Source organism: Oncorhynchus kisutch, linkage group LG1 (assembly GCF_002021735.2).
Source record: "Oncorhynchus kisutch isolate 150728-3 linkage group LG1, Okis_V2, whole genome shotgun sequence".
Taxonomy (NCBI): Eukaryota; Metazoa; Chordata; class Actinopteri; order Salmoniformes; family Salmonidae; genus Oncorhynchus; species Oncorhynchus kisutch.
Genome location: NC_034174.2, coordinates 45963792 through 45985156, shown reverse-complemented (window position 1 = coordinate 45985156; position 21365 = coordinate 45963792). Strand labels below are relative to the sequence as shown.

Sequence of the window (21365 nt, the reverse complement as noted above, 5' to 3'; positions counted from 1 at the left end):
GGTTATTTTATAATGTAACGGGTCTTGTGTAGATACAATTAATCACTGATTTCTAGAATGTATCAATGGCAGAGGAGGAAGATTACTTGCATGTGGTAAAAAAAAAAAAAAATAAACATTATAAAGCACATTAAAAAAAGTATATATTTCTAATCTGGAAATAGTTTCCAATCATGTCCTCCAATGGAACATGATAGGATGGACAGTCATAATTATGGCCCCATATGTGGCCCTATATGTGAAGCAAGCTTGCATACGGTGGAATTATATTGCAAAACAACAAAGAACGATAGCTGTCGGAGGAGGCTTCTCGTCCTCTGTCATTGATGAATTCGCCTGAATACCAAATACCAAAGAGGCGTGCCCGCTTGTGTGTTATTCTGCGTGGGTGCGTGCGCGCCCCCTACTGTGTTTTCGGGACAAGCTTGAAACGGTCAAGTCGCAAATTTGATTTTACAATGTAAATAGAAAGTAGGAGAATCATTCGCGAAGTCGTAAATATCTATTTAAAATTACCTTAGACTGGGTACATCAGTTATTTACTGAACCAGCTAATTGTGCATTTGCTGAAACAGTCATATCGGTGTTTTTAGGAATTACAAGGGATTTAAAACAGAATAACTATGTATCGGTCTCTGTATGCTTTCCGATCCGCGGAGCCCAACTCGCTCCACTTCGGGGCCGGGGAGGGCTTTCTGATCCTGGAACGCAGCAACAAACACTGGTGGCTCGGATCGCGCTGCAGTTCGGGCGAAACCGGCTACGTTCCCGCTTCTTACATCGAAAGGATTCAGGTAGGTTTAATTTCATTTAACGGATTTTCACTTTCTCGATTAGTGAAAGTGGGACGTGGATTTTGACAAGTAGGTCCTCCATGCTAGCTTGTTAGCATGATAAAAAAAGAGTGGACCACAGAGAATTGAACGAGGAGGCGAGGTCCAATTGGTGCGTGCATTCCAATAGACCTTACTTCAGTTACTTTTGTGGCTTTCATGTGACAGTTCTCCCTGAATGGGAGAATTTTGCTCTACTGCATTGCCTGTGCCTCAGTTATTTCTCATGAATCAAATCTAATTTTATTGGTCACATACACATATTTAGCATATTTTATTGCGGGTGTAGCGAAATGCTTGTGTTCCTACCTCAAACCGTGCAGTAATATCTAACAAATCATAACAATACACACAAATCTAAAAGTAAAATAATGGAATTAAGAAATATATAAATATTAGGACGAGTAATGCCGGAGTGGCATTGACTAAAATACAGTACAATACAATACATACATATGAAATGAGTAAAGCAGAATGTAAACATTATCATACTAGACTTTTTGCTGCATTATTAAACAGTATTTTCCACATTCAATACGCTATGCTAACGTTTACATGTTAACAAAAATATGTTTAGAATAAATCAAAATGTTTAAAATGGGTTAATGAGAGAGGCTCAGAGAGGCTTGGCAAGTTCGCAATGCCATCTGGGTGTGCACCGCAGGGGTCGTTGCGACATAAGCCAAAATTGCATGAAAATGTGGCGCAGCGTCTGTCATTTGTGTGTCACGCGCATCTCAGATCTCGTGACTGATGTGAGATTAGAGCAAATGCAGTACACAACCTGCTCAATGTTCTCCACTAACAAGAGAGGTGTGCACAGTTTGTGTCATGAACAGTGCTTGTGCCCATAAATAGATGTGGGGCGTGAGATGTTCCCCAATGCTGGAAGGGGGGGCCCCTAGTGAAAACGTTTGCGAACCCCTGAGTTAGAGCTATGCTTAGATTGTGACAGAATACAGCTACTCTCACAGATTCATGCATGCATCCATTAGCCCGAGATGTACTCTTAAGGAGCCTACCGTTGCTCCTTAAAAAACGGAATTTTAGGACCCATTTAGGTATAAGAAAAACTACTACTATAGCCAGTAGAAATGCATTGAATAACACATTCATTCATGGCTCTGGAAATACTTTTAGTTTTTTCAGATACATATTTAACCTCTTATGTTTGTGGACACAAACCTACCTCCATACTTCCATTCATTTGTATGGGTTACACCATCGTGTTTGTGAGAGTGTCCCCTTTCCACAGTGGAGTCATATTTAGGGTTGCAAAGGGTCGGAAACTATCAGGTAAATTTCCGGAAAATTAATCCCATTTTGCTTAAATTCATCAAAAAAGTTAGCTTATAGCAGTGAACCTTTTTTTGTGGTATACACATAAGGGAATTCTAGGTCTTGGGGCATATTTTGGCTAAACTATCCCCAATTCAATGGAATTGCAACCCTCTGCATGCACAGTGCATTCTTCCATCACATGTATAGCTGATTCTCAAGATCTTGCACACTAATGAGATGCTATTGAGCCCACACTACTACACTGTCTGAGCCAAGTCCTACATGCTTTCTGGTAAGTTTTTATTACAAGACTGGGTGGGGTAAATATATTTATGGCATACATAATTTTTTGTTAACTAGTAAATAGTAGCCTATAGCAAAGTGTGTTTAAATCATTTCTAGCTTGTTAACAATTTCTGCTAGTTGGTTTTTGCTACCATGTGGGTTTTAGCTTGCTTGAGCCTGCTAACTGAGGAGTGTTAATTCACCTGTTTCCATACATGTTTCATTTTAAAACATTTATCTTACAAAGGAGTTGTTTAATCTATTAGCTTTTTTTTTTTTACAAATGTTTTCCTAATCTTTACAGGAAATGCCACAGGCACTATCTGATGTTTGGAGACATTTCACTGCAGCAAATGTAGAAGTAAAAGCTGTGTACATTTGCAAATACTGTGCCAAATCATATGTGAAGAATGCAACACATCTTGCCAAGTGCATAAAGTTCCCTCAGCGCTCACAACAAGCAACCTCTGACAAAAGTCCCTCCACTTCTATTTGAGGTGAAAATGATGAATCAGACGCCTTATCAATAGCAACAGCTCATGGTCCTCCTGGAATCAGAAGGTTTTTTGACTCAATGGAGGAACGTAGTCAGAGAAATGCTGATGAATGTCTTGCTCGAGCTGTGTATGCAACTGGTTCACCCATGATGCTCACAGGCAATGTGTATTGGAAGAGATTTCTGAATTTTCTTCGCTCAGCATACACCCCTCCAACCATGCATGCTTTATCTACTTATTTGCTGGATGCAGAGTTCAACAGAGTTCAAGTGAAGGTCAAGCAAATAATAGAGAAAGCAGACTGTATTGCAATCATCTCTGATGGGAGTCGAATGTTCGTGGGCAAGGAATAATTAACTACATCATCTCCACCCCTCAACCAGTATTCTCCAAGAGCACAGACACAAGGGACAACAGACACACTGGTCTCTACATTGCAGATGAGCTGAAGGCAGTTATCAATGACCTTGGACTACAGAAGGTATTTGCACTGGTGACAGACAATGCTGCGAACATGAAGGCTGCTTGGTCTAAAGTGGAGGAGTCCTACCATCACATCACATCATCACATCCTACCATCACATTAGAGCGTTGGACTAGTAACCGGAAGGTTGCAAGTTGAGCTGACAAGGTACAAATCTGTCGGTCTGCCCCTGAACAGGCAGTTAACCCACTGTTCCTTGGCCGTCATTGAAAATAAGAATTTGTTCTTAACTGACTTGCCTAGTTAAATAAAGGTAAAATAAAAATAATAATTGGCTGTGTTGCTCATGCATTGAATCTGCTCCTCAAGGACATCATGGCACTGAAAACAATGGATACACTCTACAAGAGAGCCAAGGAAATGGTTATGTGAAGGGTCATCAAGTTATAGCAGCAAAGCGAGAAGTATAAGAGCACCACATTGAAGCTGTCCAGCAACACCCGTTGGGGTGGTGTTGTCATCATGTTTGACAGTCTCCTGGAGGGGAAGGAGTCTTTCCAAGAAATGGCCATATCACAGTCTGCCGATATGGACAGTCCTATCAAGAGGATCCTTCTGGATGATGTATTTTGGGAGAGAGTGGGAAGCAGCCTGAAACTCCTGAAACCTATAGCAGTAGCCATTGCACGGATTGAAGGAGACAATGCCATCCTATCTTATGTTTAGACTTTGCTTGCAGATGTAAGAGAATAAATCTGTACTGCCCTGCCCACTTCACTGTTGCTCCAAGCAGAGGAAACTGCAGTTCTGAAATACACCAAAAAGCATGAAGACTTCTGCCTGAAGCCCATACAAGCCGCAGCGTACATGTTGGACACCAAGTATGCTGGCAAGAGCATCCTGTCTGGTGCAGAGATCAACAAGGCCTATAGTGTCATCACTACCGTGTCTTGCCTCCTTGGCCTGGATAAGGGTAAGATTCTTGGCAGTCTGGCAACGTACTCTTCCAAGCAAGGGCTTTGGGATGGAGATGCAATATGGCAGTCGTGCCAACATATCTCATCAGCCACCTGGTGGAAGGGACTTTGTGGATCTGAGGCTCTTTCCCCTGTTGCCTCCATCATCCTCCAAATCCCACCAACATCAGCCGCCTCAGAGCGCAACTGGTCCTTGTTTGGGAACACACACACCAAAGCATGCTACAGGCTAACCAATACAAGGGGTGAAAATTGGTGGGCATCCAGGCAAGTTTCAGGCTTTTTGAGCCTGACAACGAGCCAGCCTCAACAAGGTTGGAAAGTGACAGTGAAGATGGGGCCTCAGAGTCTGATGTTCAAGAGGTGGACATTGAGGAGGTCCAGGGAGAATACATGGAAGCCTGAGAAGAAGACAACCATAGCTTTAGTTTCTAGACTATCATTTTACATATCTATGTTGAAAATGTTTTTGGGAGATGTGACGGATCATTGGGGATCATTCAAAAATGTTGTTCAGTGAAATCATCCATGTGAAGAGTCAACTAATTTAATTTAAGTTCAATTCATAACAATATTTTTGGAATCATTGAGTTTATAAACCCTCCATACAAACATGGTCTCTTTTTTGCTTTCTTGAGTAAGGTAGGTGTTTCAGCCTAGCTCAGTGCTTTCTATGGTTGTGGAGCAGCCAGCTGAAAATAGAGCGTAGAGGTAATGTTCTCTAGATGCTCAGTGTTCTGTCACTCATGGGGACGCTAACTCACTTCCAAATCTAAGGGTAGACCTCGAAAATGCAAGCCCCTTGGGTGCTGCCATAGTTACATTAGAAGTGACCATCCAAGAAGGCTCAATGTCATTGACCACAGATAAAATGTCAAATCATGTTATATCTGCTGTAGCTTTGATTGGACCGATGTTAACATCATACTTTCAAAATCTTAGCTAGCAGTCATCATTATCAGTCAAGTCAACAATCTATTGACAAATAGTTTTTAATCATGTCATATGAAGAAAAATTATAGATAAAACTCATCAGTGCTCATCGGCCATTGGACATAAACATTACACAATAAGTTGAAAATCGCAAATTCAACAATGAGTGGTTTGTAAGGAATCAGAGTCAAACTGCAAGCATTGCAATGCAATCACTAGCCTGCTATTCAGTGGAGTGGATGTGTGGTCCCAAATCTGGGTTTACTGGTCTCTTTTCCAAGTTTAAAATGATAAACATTCAACATTGGCCGTGCTGTCAATCCAGCATGATTTCTGCCGCGCTCAAAACAACTGTTGACTCTGAACTGAAAAATCTGACTTCAGTGAGTTCAAGACAACTGGGAACTCGGGGGGGGGAAAAACTCTCTCTGATTGGGAAAGTACTTTTTGAATGGTTATCCAACTCAGAATTGTAAATCAGGAATTCGGGCCTCTTTCTAGAGCTACGACCTGAAGATAACTGATGTCATCCTGATTCGACCTTGTTTTTTTCCCGAGTTCCCACCCAAAAATACAGAGAATGCCAGACTTTGATTGCAAAATATGCCCACAAAGGACCGCTGTGCCACAGTCCTGTTTAAGTAAGCACAGCACAACAAGGCGAGTCCAAAAATGTGTTGTATGCTGCTGCATAAATTATGTAATATGCCAGGGAGAAATGTATACTGTAGCTAAGAAAGTAATACTACTTAATTCTGCCTATTGTTCAGACTTGGTGGTGCACATGCAGCCTATAACCTGTTTTAGAGAAATGTAATCATTGAATATTGTAAGAGCTTTCATTGTCTGCTTATATGCCCCCTTTATTTATCATATGGATCTGACTTGGTGTACAGGGAGAACACTGTAAGAACGCCGATGTTATGAATTCTGTTGCTGTACATTTCAAAAGTGCTGAACATATAGTTATATTGACTACGTCCCTCCTAGCTCGCTCATTAATGTCTTCATTGCAGTTACGTGTTGCCTCTTATCAGCTCATCGTTCCCTTATGCCATAGTTTGTACATTTGAATTGTCAGTAGAAACCACATTTGTTTAAGCAAGTCAGCCATATCAGCTATGTTTTTTTTAAAGTCAATTAGTCTAAATGAACTGTTTCGCTGCCAGACAAGGCTCCGCTGATTGCCAGGTATAGCAGTGGTAAGGTGTTGGGACAGCATTATGTAGGTCCTAACAGTTTGTGGGCACCATTTGTCACTGTTATAGTGCAATTCATGTATTGTTTAGTGTTGTGTAGTGGCTTTGCTGGCACGCATCCCCCCAAAATGTTTTTGTTTGTTTGCCCCACCAAGATTTACATGCTAAAATCGCCACTGGTCTCATGGTCTGGCAAACACCGGTGTAGCTCGGCCAACTTCGACCGCAGATGCGGAAGGCATTGGCAGATGCAGTAGATTGAGATGCATATGTCTCTAGCTTAAACTGACGGATTTTGATGGGGATTTCTTTTCTTCCTTAGCCAAATGCTCCATCTAAACGTGAATCAATTCTCTACTGAGATACGGTTCTAGAAACATAAAGCCCTTTACTTTCATATCACATCAAAATAGCCACACAGATGGATGCTCCAATGTACTTTTATTGAGTCAGTGTGAACTGCTTGTTTCTGAGTGTGTTTTGCTGAAATTTCACCTGACTAATCCGTCAAATGAAACCATGCTGAAACAGATCGCTATTCAGTGTGGATTCTCTGACTGCAGCGGGATTTGCTGTGTCTGTCCGAGTGTGTCCCTGCCTGGGTCGTGTAGTAGGTATGTTCCTGTTCAAGAGGGTTTGATTTTGATTAGATAACTGTGCTGTCCCAGATTTTCCGCCCGGAGTCCCATTTTGCCTCCCAGCCAAATGTTTTGTTTGTTTTTGTTTCCAGTTTCATAATAATGAATGCTGATTATGAATATTTCACTCTCTTTCAACCTCTCTCCCTGCCCTCCTTTCCTCTGTTCGTCAGGCTCCGGAGCAGGATGAAGTGTTACAGTCTATCGACAGGGCCATCGAAGGGATCCATAACGTGGCCATGAAGAACGGGGGCAAATACAACCTGGAGCAGCGAGACGTGCTACAGTGAGTGCAACACACACACACACATTTTCCCATTCAGGCACGTGCACAGATCGGGCTCTACCTGTGCAGAGCACATGCCCCCTTTGCCCAAAGAGCCCTTTTCGGGGGTAGTACAATTCTCCCGAAAGTGTTTTATATTTTTCAAAAATGTTTTGGTCATTTTTGTTCGGAAACCACCGCCCGCAAGTCATCGTCAAGTCGTTTCATGTCATTTCAGCAAGTCATGACACCATTTCAGATTGTTCGGAAATTGTTTCTGTAGTTAGAAACAGATAAGATAAGCATTCATGCTACATTTGTTGAAAGACCATTTGAACTAAGCTAATTGATTGAACCCAAATTGGAAATTTCAATTGATAGGATTCATATAATATTCAATAAATATAGTACCCAACATCCGATTGGGAACAAATCTCTTCATAACAATGAAGTCATGCACGGACCCCCCACACCAAGCCTACCCCAACGGCTAGTACACAGTATCAGTTCTCTATGTTTGACAAGTAGTGTATTGCTTGGAGTTTTGTTTATTCATAATATGTCATCTCAGTGATTTTAATGATGCCACCACGTTCAGAGAAATTAGCCATTGAAGTCTCTTTCATTTCCCCTCATAAATTAGTGAAAGTACACCGTTTTGCCCACTAGATGCTGCTGTTCCTGCTACTGCCACACCCTTTTATTAATTTTACTGGTCTCTTGTATTTATCAAGTAGATCACAATTCTTTTTTGCAACATTGGGTCTAAAACCAATAGCTTTTGCTCATGTAGAAAATAAATTGTGTGGTCATCCTCGTAAGTCAAGCCAGTCCTCCATGAATGCAATTCAGTTTGTCCAAACCGCTCGCCCACACGACGGCTGGTTGGACATACTGCCAAATTCTCTAAAACAAGGTTTTAGATGGCAAATGGTAGAGAAATTAACATTAAATTCTCTGGCACAGCTCTGGTGGACGTTCCTGCAGTCAGCATGCCAATTTCACACATCCTCAAAACTTAAGACATCTTCGGCGTTGTGTCACAAAGCTGCACATTTTAGAAAGGAATTGTATTGTCCCCAGCACAAGGTGCACTTGTGTAATGATCATGCTGTTTAATCAGCTTCTTGATATGCCACACCTGTCTGGTTGGTGGATTATTTTGGCAAAGAAGAAATGCTCACTAACAGAGATGTAAAATTTGAGAAGAATACACTTTTTTGTGCGTATGGAACATTTCTGGGATATTTTATTTCAGCTCATGAAACATGGGACCAGCACTTTACATGTTTAATTGTTATTTTTGGTCAGTGTAGTATGACTAAACAATACACCAAGCCACAGCTTTATACTACTTGTCAAACATAGAGAACTTATACTGTATACTTGCTGTTAGGGTGGGCTTGGTGTGGGGTGTGATGGGTCCATGGGTGGCTTTTGGCATTTTTTTTGGTCTCACTCATGTCTCACTCATTGTTAGGAAGAATTTTTGTCCAAATCGGATGTTAGTTACTATATTTATTAGAAATTCTATCAATTCTATAAATGAAAAGAACCAAATTTGTGTGAAATCGGTTAGCTTAATTTCTCAAGGATTCAAAATATATTTCAACAAAATAATGTTGAAGGAATTCTATTATTATCTGTTTCTAACTACAGAAATTATTTTAGAACAATCTGAGATGGTGGGTGTCAAAATCCTATTTCTTGTGCTGGAGTGGAATGTCTTTCTGAATGACGCAGAGGTAAATCACAATCAGTAAAATAAATCAAGCTAGCTAACTAGCAGATTTACATCAGTCATCAACGTCATGATCAGCTGATGGACTTTACAGAAAAACCACATGATTTTACGTGAATTCGGGCCCGCTTTCACGTGTAGTTTCATGTTATCACGTTGCTTGACATTTTGTCACATGCTATCACATTAACTTCACACAAGATCACATGAAAACATGTGTTTTTGGAACACTACACGTGTACACGTCAAATACGTGTGTTTTTCCGTAAGTGAGCCCACCCTTTTTTTCACAATGTCAATAATGTCTTTAGGAGGCACTGTAACTAGCTTGATTACAATTTGTGATGATGAGTGAGTGTGTTGCAGAAATAAATTGGCCTGGGTTAAAACAAAAAAAATGTTTTGGTTACAGAGGCATTTCAGAGCACCTGTCCCCTGAAAAGGTCTGTGCACGGCCCTGCTCCTATTGTTATACCATACACAACCACGCATGCAAACTAGTCTCTGTTGTCAGATATTGAATGGTCACTATGTAGAATTGTCATACTGCAGGTTCCTGATTGGTGCATCTTCTGCATTGTGATGAGTTCTCTTCATAAGCTGCATCTGAAATAGCCCCCTATTCATTATATAGCCTGGTCCACTATTTTAGTAGTATTAAATGCTGTTTCAGACATAGCTACTCTCTCTCTCTCGCTCTCTCTCTCTCTCTCTCTCTCTCTCTGTCTGTCTGTCTGTCTGTCTCTCTCTCTCTCTCTCTCTCTCTCTGTCTGTCTGGAACAGGAAGTTGATCCATCACAGGAAGGAGACCCTGTCAAGGCGAAGTCCAACTCCATCCAGTCACAAGCAGGGCCTGCCCTCATCTACCAGCGAACTGTCCCTCAGCCACACCCCTCAACCACCCAATGGTGTCAGCCGCACCCTGTCAGAGAGTACCGACAATGTTCAAGGGCTTTACCAGGTATTGCAGACTAGTATTCGTACACACCTGAGCAAGAATACTTCATAGTCCATTTTTTGAGGAACCTGAGACAAGTGCATGTACATAAATATCCTGATATTTACTCTGATTTACTCTCCTCTCTTGCAGGTGCCTCCTCAGCCCCGCCGTGCAGCACCCATAACCCCTCCCCCTCCTGAGAAACAAAGAGCCAGCCGACGCCCAGGTGACTGTCTCACCATCACAATGGAGACGCAGAGCTACTCATCTTCTATCCGGACACACACAAGCGCACACACACACACACACACACACACATATATACACTACTCATGCAGTCTACTGCAACATTACTTCTACACTGACTCTATCCTCTCCCGCACTTCCTTAGTTTTCCTTGTTCTCTCTTTCTCAGCAGAATTTTCCATTCCTCCTCCTCCTGGCCCTACCCCTCCTGCCGGGACTGGCCTGTCCCCCTCGGTCAGCTCCGCCTCCCTGGACTCTGTCTCCTCCCACTCGGTGGTGTCCTCTGATGTCAGCCTGACAAGCGTTGCCAGCACCCCGCCCCCAGTGCCAAGCCGTGTGAAGCCCCCACCCCATCCTCCAGATGACCTGCCCCCCTCTACCCCCTCTCCCCAGCCAGTTCCCTCAAAGAAGGGCCATGCCCCCCAACCTCCACCACCACAGCCCACTCCACCACCACAGCCCAGCACCGAGGACCAAACAGAAACCGACTGGCCTCTTGCCCCGCCCTCTGTCGCTGAAAGCACCCCTGGAAGCCCCTCTCACTCAGAGCCTGTTCCTGGGACAACAGGGGCGGAGCTTATTGAGCTGGTTCGGAGCAACACGGGCCTGAGTTACGAGCTGTCTCGGGTGGCGGTGGGTGTGGTCGTGGGTCACCTGCAGACCACCCTTCCTCAAGCCTCCTCTGCCTTAGAGAAGGTCCTCCTCTCATTGGTAGAGAGCAAGGTCAGTCACGTAACCGTGTAGTTGTAAGGATGTCAACTAACTTGCTACAATATATGGAATTCCAATTTTAGGAATGTGTTATAACCACACCTTCCAGAACAGGGTTCTCCCTCTGACCGAATTTGGGCTGCAATGATTTAAAGTTTTCAGAGTCATTATTATTATTTTTTTATAAATCATTTTTATTGTTGGACATAAAAGACTGTAAAAACACCAGCAAATCAGCTCAAACTGATTATAATTTTAGAAATCTGTTCCAAAGTAATAATAGAGATTATATGTGATCCTATACAAATGTAAGTAAGATTTGTATTAAGGCTCCCTCTTCCTGTGGTCCAGCAACATTAAGGCAGTTATATACAAGAAAAAATATATTACATGACATTACATTTCATAACACTTTTCACAACACATTAAGTGTGTTCCCTCAGGCCACTACTCTACTATCACATATCTACATTACAAAATGTGTACTGTAGAGCGTGTGTACTGCATGTGTACTATAGAGCGTGTGTTGTATCCTGTGTATGTGTGTCTCTTCACAGTCCTCGCTGTTCTATAAGGTGTATTTTTATCTGTTTTTGAAATCTGATTCAACTGCTCTATGTAGTACTGTGCGCCCCCCAGATTCTGTTCTTGACTTGGGGACTGTGAAGAAACCTCTGGTGGCATGTTTTGTGGGGTATGCATGGGGTGTCCGAGCTGTGTGCGAGTAGTTTAGACAGACACCTCTGTGCATTCAGCATGTCAACACTTCTTACAAAAACAAGGAGTGATGAAGTCAATCTCTCCTCCACTTTGAGCCAGGAGAGATTTACATGCATATTATTAATGTTAGCTCTCCTTGTACATTTAAGGGCCAGCCATGCTGCCCTGTTCTGAGCCAATTGTAATTTTCCTAAGTCCCTCTTTGTGGCGCCTGACCTTACTACTGAACAGTAGTCCCGGTGCGACAAAACTAGGGCCTGTAGGACCTGTCTTGTTGATAGTGTTGTTAAGAAGGCAGAGTAGCGCTTCATTGTGGACAGACTTCTCCCCATCTTAGCTACTGTAGTATCAAATTATTACGTTTGGGTCAAATATTATTTATGTTTGTGCTTCTTGCCGTCAATTTGCGGTCTACAAATGAATTGTAAATTATATACCGGCCCCCTGACCATTCACTCAAGAAAACATCGGCCGCTGCTGAAATCTAGTTGACGACCCCTGCTCTGGGAAGTGACGTTGTCAAATGCGCACGTTATACATCCGCGCCCGACGAGAAACTGTACACAAAGAAACCCGGAAAGCCTGAAAACTACAATGCTCTTTATACCGACTATAACTGTGACAATGTTTCCATCCGAAGTGGCTCTGTCAGCTCAAACAGATTCCACGTGCACGTAACATCCCCCCCCCCCCGACCTCTCCCTGTAGGATCAGAGATCTGCGTTGCCACAGGGACAAGTGTGTCACGATGAACAGCGCCTGGAGGTCATCTTAGGCGACCTCGCCCGTCACGTTGACGACTCTCAGCAGCGCAGCTGGGCCCTTTACGAAGACCACTCCCTCATCGCATGTTACCTGGAGGAGCTGCTGAAGATACTGGTGAGACATGTGAACTCGGGGGCAGTTGACTCAGGGCTGGCACCTGGATAGTGTGTGTCCCCAAAAAGGCACCCTATTTCCTGTTTAGCGCACTATATGGAGAATAGGGTTCTGCTTGGGACGGAGCCAAACACTTTCCTTGATTACCTGTTGGGGTTTGATGTGAGAGGACCACTGAGACCTTTGGTAATTGTTGGATCTAAGATAGTGTGTGTGTTTGTGTGTGTGTGTCCGTCCAGACGGATGCAGATCCAGTGGTGTGTAAGAGGATGTGCAGGGTCAACCACTCTGAGCCAGTGCTGTCACTAGTGTCCTACTATCAGATGGTAAGAGATTCTACTCCCACACCGTCGCTACTGTTCTCCTGTTGCCCACCCAAGAGGACCGCACTATTGTTAAATGTGTTGTTGGTGCTAGGAATGTACTTCATTATCATAGATTGAGTGACGTCTCACTGGCACGTTGCAAGCGATGTGTAACTGTGTGTTACTTCCTGTGTGCCACTGTGCAGGAGCACCGAGTGTCTCTACGCCTGCTGTTGCTCAAGGTGTTTGGGGCGATGTGTAGCCTGGACTCTGCCCTCATCTCCACCCTCCTCAACTCCATCCTGCCCATGGAGCTGGCCAGAGACCTGCAGACTGACACACAGGGTGAGGAGGCCTCCCCTCTCTCTCTCTCTCTTTCTTTCTTCCTCTGCCTTTCTCTCTCTCCGTCTCAGTCTCCGTCTGCCTGTTTCTCTCTCTCTCTCTCTCTCTCTCTCTCGCATCAATGTGTGTGTGCCTGTATCTCCTTCATGAATGTGTGTGTGTGCCTGTATCTCCTTCATCAATGTGTGTGTGCCTGTATCTCCTTCATCAATGTGTGTGTGCCTGTATCTCCTTCATCAATGTGTGTGTGCCTGTATCTCCTTCATCAATGTGTGTGTGCCTGTATCTCCTTCATCAATGTGTGTGTGCCTGTATCTCCTTCATCAATGTGTGTGTGTGTGTGCCTGTATCTCCTTCATCAATGTGTGTGTGTGTGTGCCTGTATCTCCTTCATGAATGTGTGTGTGTGTGTGTGCCTGTATCTCCTTCATGAATGTGTGTGTGTGTGTGCCTGTATCTCCTTCATTAATGTGTGTGTGTGTGTGCCTGTATCTCCTTCATTAATGTGTGTGTGCCTGTATCTCCTTCATTAATGTGTGTGTGCCTGTATCTCCTTCATGAATGTGTGTGGTGTGCCTGTATCTCCTTCATTAATGTGTGTGTGCCTGTATCTCCTTCATTAATGTGTGTGTGCCTGTATCTCCTTCATGAATGTGTGTGGTGTGCCTGTATCTCCTTCATGAATGTGTGTGGTGTGCCTGTATCTCCTTCATCAATGTGTGTGTGCCTGTATCTCCTTCATCAATGTGTGTGTGTGTGTGCCTGTATCTCCTTCATCAATGTGTGTGTGTGTGTGCCTGTATCTCCTTCATGAATGTGTGTGTGTGTGTGTGCCTGTATCTCCTTCATGAATGTGTGTGTGTGTGTGTGCCTGTATCTCCTTCATTAATGTGTGTGTGTGTGTGCCTGTATCTCCTTCATTAATGTGTGTGTGCCTGTATCTCCTTCATTAATGTGTGTGTGCCTGTATCTCCTTCATGAATGTGTGTGGTGTGCCTGTATCTCCTTCATTAATGTGTGTGTGCCTGTATCTCCTTCATTAATGTGTGTGTGCCTGTATCTCCTTCATGAATGTGTGTGGTGTGCCTGTATCTCCTTCATGAATGTGTGTGTGTGTGTGTGCCTGTATCTCCTTCATGAATGTGTGTGTGTGCCTGTATCTCCTTCATGAATGTGTGTGTGTGCCTGTATCTCCTTCATTAATGTGTGTGTGCCTGTATCTCCTTCATTAATGTGTGTGTGCCTGTATCTCCTTCATCAATGTGTGTGTGCCTGTATCTCCTTCATCAATGTGTGTGTGTGCCTGTATCTCCTTCATTAATGTGTGTGTGCCTGTATCTCCTTCATGAATGTGTGTGTGTGCCTGTATCTCCTTCATTAATGTGTGTGTGCCTGTATCTCCTTCATTAATGTGTGTGTGCCTGTATCTCCTTCATTAATGTGTGTGTGCCTGTATCTCCTTCATGAATGTGTGTGTGTGCATGTATCTCCTTCATGAATGTGTGTGTGTGCCTGTATCTCCTTCATGAACGTGTGTGTGCCTGTATCTCCTTCATTAATGTGTGTGTGCCTGTATCTCCTTCATTAACGTGTGTGTGCCTGTATCTCCTTCATTAACGTGTGTGTGCCTGTATCTCCTTCATTAACGTGTGTGTGCCTGTATCTCCTTCATTAACGTGTGTGTGCCTGTATCTCCTTCATTAACGTGTGTGTGCCTGTATCTCCTTCATTAACGTGTGTGTGCCTGTATCTCTTTCATTAGAGCATCAGAAGATGTGCTACACAGCCTTGGTCCTGACTATGATCTTCTCTATGGGGGAGCAGGTGCCATATCACCACTATGGTACGTGCAATATCCCCTAACCCCCTTAAATATCACCACGATATTGCTTTAAAAGCCAAATGTATCAGCTATAGAAACAAAAGTCCAAAATGTATAGATTGATTGATAGAATTGACATTTTCTCATCTCTCTCTCTCTCTCTCTCTCTCTCTCTCTCTCTCTCTCTCTGCGTCTCTCTGTCTCTCTTCATCCCTCCCTGCGCAGAGCACTTAAACGCTAGCTTTGTTCAGTTCCTGCTAGATGTGGTAGAGGAGGGTCTTCCCTCTGACCCCACGGAACAGCTCCCTGACCTCTGCGTCAACCTCATCCTGGCCTTCAACCTGCACCTCACAGGTGAGTCGACAGAGGCTTTAAACAGAGCAAACACCTTTTTGTTTTTAGCCATCTGCAGTTGCTGCCTCCATTTTGGACTTCACTTCTAAGTGATTCATATGTACCCATTGATTCCTGAAGGATATAACTTGTAAACGCCTCATGACGAGCTTAGTTAAACCGTCGTACCCCGTCAGAACCCAAAATATAATATTGTTTTACTCCAATGTTTGTAAACAAAAGTAGTAGTAAACAAACACTGTGTAGTCTCAAAATAAGGTTAAAACTATAACTGTTATATCATGGATGGTCATTCTTTGCATCCATAGATCTGTCTATAAATGTGAGAGTGGTTACAATTCTCCAGCCCCACCCCTCAGCTTTGTTCCCGAAACATTGGCGGGTAAACGCTTCGTTAGTGTTTCAACTGCGGATTGCCACTTTAAAGGGCTACTTCACTACTTTTCAACCTCGTGTTCATCGTGATCTGCAGCACCACACCAATTTAATAATGTATTTAATCAATGCGAGGTGAAGAAATGGTGAAGGGCCCCTTTAATGTGCTATCAGAATAGTGAATCGGGAATGTTCCCTATTGACTGCTTTATGCTTTGGGATAATGGAGAACCGATTCCTTTTTTGAAAGATTTTGAATTACTTTAATTACCTTCGAAGTGTGGTATTTGAAGGTGGGTACTGTATGTTCTGTCTCTCTCTCAGTGCCCAGCAGCAACGTGATAATGCAGACTTTGATCAAGAAAAACGTGAAGCTCTTTTCTGAGAAAATAGTGCTGCTACTAAACCGAGGAGGTGAGGCACACACTTGTTAACATGGATTTTATTCAATGCAATTCAATTCATTTCAATTCAATAATTTTTTCCCCAACCTACTCTCATTCCTTTGCTATTTGTTTTCTGTTTTTACATTCTATGCTTACCTTTTTCTCTCTCTCTCTTACTTGGTCTTTCTCTCCTCTCCAGATGACCCTGTGTGTGTCTTTAAACATGCTCCCCCTGCCCCACACTCAGTTCTTAAGTTCCTGCAGGATGTCTTCGCCAGCAGAGGCTCTGCTAACATCTTCTACCGCGCGGACATGATGGTGATGATAGATATCGCTGTTCGATGCATCTCTGACCTCTCACCTGGGGAAAAGGTGAGACTGATACACACACACACACACACCACGCCTCTTTCCAATGGCCAGCCAGTGTAACCGATGTGAAATGGCTAGCTAGTTAGCGGTGGTGCGCGCTAATAGCGTTTCAATCGGTGACGTCACTCGCTTTGAGACCTTGAAGTAGTGGTTCCCCTTGCTCTGTAAGGGCCGCGGCTTTTGTGGAGCGATGGGTAACGATGCTTCGTGGGTGACTGTTGTTGATGTGTGCAGAGGGTCCCTGGTTCGAGCCCGGGTATGGGCGAGGGGACGGACTAAAGATATACTGTTACACCAGCAGGAACCCTCGCCATGACATCATCCCGAACAGGAAAGCGAATGTCTGCTGTATAGTGACTGTGTTAATGACCTCTCGCTCTCTCTCTCTCTCTCTTTCACCTTCCGATCTTTCTTTCTTTTTTCCCTCCTCCTCCCAGGTGAGAATGGAGTACCTCGCGCTCATGCACTCCGTCATGCGCTCCACAGACTACCTGGAGCACCGGCACCGCCTCTCCGACCTGCAGGGCGCGCTGCAAAGGATTCTAAGAGAGGACGACTCGGGAGCGGACGAGGGTGGGGCCACGGCCAAACAGATGGATAAGCTAATAGTGCAGGAGATCTACAAGGAATTCCCTCAGATCAGAGACACCTAGGACGACTGAATATGACAGCGGTGCTGTGCACTCATGAGCCGGTAGTCTGTCTCCTTTATTCCCGAAAGATGGTACTGTGGCGCTTCCTAGGGTTGACGAAGGAATGTAGTCAGCTACTTAGTTTCTGAGGTGTTACAACCCTCCGTCACACTTTTTACAATTATGACATAAGAGATGGCATGAGCACCAGCTGTCATGGCGGTTTATTGCGTCCGTCGTGTCATGATTATGATAATGCTATGTAGCTCTTATGACGGAGGATTCAAGTGAAGTGTTACCCAGCAGCATACTGCATTGTGCTTTAAATGTGCTCCCTTGTACTGAGGGACCAAACTGCGGTGTGAACGGAGGGTCTTGTAACCCTGGGACTGGTGTGCTGTATATGTCTTCTTACTTTCAGTCTATTCATGTGTCTTGATCACTCACTCTTATTCCTCACCACCTGGCATGGCCTCCACAGTATGTTACTAAGACAGTTCAAAGAAAAGACAAATTAGGTGATTATACTGATAACAAAACATTCTGGTCCAGTTTGCTAGAGACAGATTAAGCCAAGTTCTGCACTGAAAAGCGTGCTCAATGGAGAATCTACATTAACTAGGCTTAATCTGTGTCCTGGAAACCAGACCTCTGACAATAATACATTCTAGGCTTTGAGGTTAGTTTAATACTCACTATTTATTGCAATGGCAATGCTGCTACATGAGCCTCATTTACCTTAATATCTATGGCTGTGATTCTCTGACTGAGCACAACTTGTTACCTTGCTTTCGCCATTACTTGTGACCTTGCTTTCGCCATTACTTGTGACCTTGCTTTCCCCATTACTTGTGACCTTGCTTTCCCCATTACTTGTGACCTTGCTTTCTTCCCTACACTTTATCTACAGTAACCTCCACTCTAGGTATGGCTAAAATATGACATGCTCTAAATGTGTCTCAACCAGACCACTCCTACTCTGCTCTGCTGCTTGTGCTGTAGATGGAACGTAATGGTACTGTAATGACAAGCTGTAACACGCTGCTTCTACATACTAAGCCTTGACTAACTTCCTATATAGCTATGCCTCTCTGAAATGGAATGTAGTTATTTATTCATAGGAAATAATTGATAAGGAATTGATAAGATTCGATTGGTCAGTTTTTATTTTTATTTTTAATTTTTAAATGTAGTCTGGAGTTAACTAAGGGACTTGTCACCAAGATTGATTGATTGCTTTGCCCTAATCATTTTGGTCTGAAATCTATCAGTTACCACAGTACGGTGTCTCTCCGTCAGAGCTCTTTCTCTCTTTGTGTCATAGTTTATTTTTACTTGGCTCTGTTAGAGCTAATAGGGGAAGTGTTTATGTGGCAAAATAGTCGTGGCCATCATGATGCACGTATACCTTTTAACACACACTTAAAAGGAAGTGTTTACACATATAAACATATATACCAGAGTGTGTTTTCTCTGACGTATGTGTTTTTATTATCCGGTGTTAATGCATAAAGCTATGCATGTGTGTGTCTATGTACGGTTTGTGTATATTTTCGTAACTATGTATGGTTTTATCATCGTCCCTGTAGGTTTGAGCCTCCATTGTCCCTTAAGGTACGACTGTGTTATAGCAATAAAACCAACTGAACTATATTTTCCCAATTAAATATATCTGAAATGGTTGTTCAGAGAGGGGTGACGCAACAAAGTGTATTTTCTTAATGTTTACAATCAACTAATAAACATCTCAATGAACAGTGAGTGTGCCATTTTTTTTCTTTTTTTGTGAGTGTACTGTACAAATTTGGGGTAAATATCAACATTTTAATAAAACAAGATGATTTTGATGCATATTTAGCAATACCAAATGTTTGCCATTTATTTGAAATAGTATTTTGAAAAAGTAGGGTCCAACATTTTGTGAGAGGAAATGCTTAATTCTTACTGTAGTGTAGGCCTATAAAGAATATGAAGTGTTTATGGTCGGACACTAAGGCTTTATAAATGGGATGCACTGTTGAATCGTGCTGATTGTACAGAGATTGTGACAGGCGGTTAAATGGTATCCCTTGACAAGGCAAGAACAAGATGTACGTCAGGAGAAGTGCAGTAATTCTCATAAGGAGCGTTATACTTAGAATATGGAGGAGGAATGGAGGGAAAAAGAGAGGCAGAGGAGGTCTAAGAGAGAGAATGGGAGGAAGAGGGTGAGAATGTCGGGAAAAGGGGAGATGGTTTGTTAAAGAAGAATGGTAGAAAGTGTCAGCAGAGTGAGTTGAAGACGAGGAGAAATGGAAGTGAATGAGGGTGAAGTATCGGAGGCGATAGGTGTGGTGAAGTTCTCTGCTGGTCAGATGTAGCAGGCTCTCCACTTTAAACAAATGAGGGCAAGAGATGTGAATTATTTTGCTCTCAAGAAAAGGGTGCCATTGAGTGGAGTGATTACTGGGGTTGCGGTAAATGTGAAAGCTGACCAACCGAAGGGGAAGATTCCCAGTGTTTGTGATGCTCGTCGTTTGGTGCGACGCAGACAGGGTGGCGTGAGTGGAGAAACAGAAGAGTCGTTGTCTGCTGTTTTGATGTTGAATCTTTGGCCAACAAAGTGATGGTAGGATATTATCCTATATCAGCATTTGTGCCGAATACATTACCTTGTTAAAGGTGTCAAGCTTATAGGCATGTGGCAGCAGTGTGTAGGGGGGAGGATCCTCCTACACACTGGAGAGGTCTGGCAGTAATAAAGAGATGCTCTGCTTTTTTGACACCACACTCCAAAAAGCAAGTTCTGCAGGCTCTAGTTTTGTTAATCTTGATTATTGTCCAGTCGTGTGGTCCAGTGCTGCAAGAAAAAACCTAGTTAAGCTAAAGCTGGCCCAGAACAGAGCGGCACATTTTGTTCTTAAGAGGGCTGATATAAATAATATGCATGCCAATCTCTCTTGGCTAAGATTTGAGGAGAGACTGACAACATCACTTCTTTTTTTTAATAAGAAACAATGCCCTGAAAATCCCAAATTGTTTGCATAGTCAACTTACACAAAGCTCTGACACAATTATCTCACCAGACATGTCACCAGGGGTATTTTCACAGTCTCCAAATCCAGAACAAATTCAAGAAAGCATCCAGTATTATATAGAACCCTAATTGCACGGAACTCCCTTTTGTCTCATATCGCTCAAATAAACAGAAAACCTGGTAACAAAAAACAGATAAAGCAACACCTCGCGGCACAACGCCTCTCCCCTATTTGACCTAGATAGTTTGTGTGTATGCATTGATATGTAGGCTATGTGTGCCTTTACATTTTTTGTATGTAGTTCTGTCCTTGAGCTGTTCTTGTCTATTGATCTGTATTACATCCTTCTGTATTATGTTTCATGTTTTGTGTGGGCCCCAGGAAAAGTAGCTGCTGCTTTTGCAACAGCTAATGGGGATCTTAATAAAATGTTAAATACCTAGGTGTGAGAATTGTGCAGAAGTGCATGAGACAAAGGCAGGGTAGCCTAGTGGTTAGAGTGTTGGACTAGTAACCGGAAGGTTGCAAGTTCAAACCCCCGAGCTGACAAGGTACAAATCTGTCGTTCTGCCCCTGAACAGACATTTAACACACTGTTCCTAGGCCGTCATTGAAAATAAGAATTTGTCCTTAACTGACTTGCCTAGTTAAATAAAGGTAAAACAAATCAAATTGGGGAAAGTAGTGGTATGGGTTAATTGTAGTGGTGCCCATGGGGCTGGGGATCAGTAATGTCCCGTGTGAGAGAGGCAGGTTGAGGTTTCCAGGTTAGAGTAGTGCAGAAGTTGTCATACGCGAGGCAGTGAAGAAAGTAGAGGATGATGGGTCAAGGGGGAGGGATCCTGAGAGGAGTGGTGTGAGTAGTAGATCTGTACTAGTACAGAGGGATAAACCAACAAGTGATATATGTTTCAGTAAGATTGGATTTTTGGCATTTATAGCAATGGTTATCAACTGTACTGCAGGGATCATGGAAAATAGAGGGATCAACCTCTAAGTCATGGAAAATAGAGGTTTTGGTGGCAGCTGCAGAGAGGTATTTGGGTGTGCGAGATTTGACGTGAGAAGAGTTACAGGGTGTGTTAAGTGGTGGTGTCCCATCCATTCAGGCTGTTGGCCTGGACGAAATAGATTTAAATAGTGGAGTATGGTATTTATTTATTTTTGGTGAGTTTAGTGTTAGATGGTAGG

At 43.2% G+C, this 21365-nt stretch overlaps 1 protein-coding gene across 2 annotated transcripts; it reads left to right on the top strand.

The window, feature by feature from the left end:
• Nucleotides 1–190: 190 nt before the first annotated feature.
• nckipsd (NCK interacting protein with SH3 domain) lies at nt 191–18918 on the top strand. Of its 2 annotated transcripts, none has more exons than XM_020485642.2 (13): nt 191–794; nt 7241–7353; nt 9857–10034; nt 10164–10239; nt 10432–10982; nt 12399–12569; nt 12809–12895; nt 13081–13219; nt 14979–15059; nt 15264–15392; nt 16092–16181; nt 16353–16525; nt 16963–18918. In XM_020485642.2, exons 1-13 carry the CDS (start codon nt 624–626, stop codon nt 17176–17178), a joined length of 2175 nt encoding a protein of 724 aa, XP_020341231.1. In that variant the 5' UTR covers nt 191–623; the 3' UTR covers nt 17179–18918. The 2 variants fall into 2 exon arrangements, with proteins under 2 accessions (XP_020341231.1, XP_020341222.1); XM_020485633.2 differs by having other exon boundaries at nt 277–794; nt 10429–10982.
• Nucleotides 18919–21365: the final 2447 nt, after the last annotated feature.

Bases quoted from the DNA above. Each gene is read 5' to 3' on its own strand.
- nckipsd (XM_020485633.2), top strand. From the start codon at position 624: ATGTATCGGTCTCTGTATGCTTTCCGATCCGCGGAGCCCAACTCGCTC. The intron at 16,182-16,352 runs GTGAGGCACACA...TCTCCTCTCCAG, and splicing joins GCTGCTACTAAACCGAGGAG to ATGACCCTGTGTGTGTCTTT. The intron at 16,526-16,962 runs GTGAGACTGATA...TCCTCCTCCCAG, and splicing joins ACCTCTCACCTGGGGAAAAG to GTGAGAATGGAGTACCTCGC.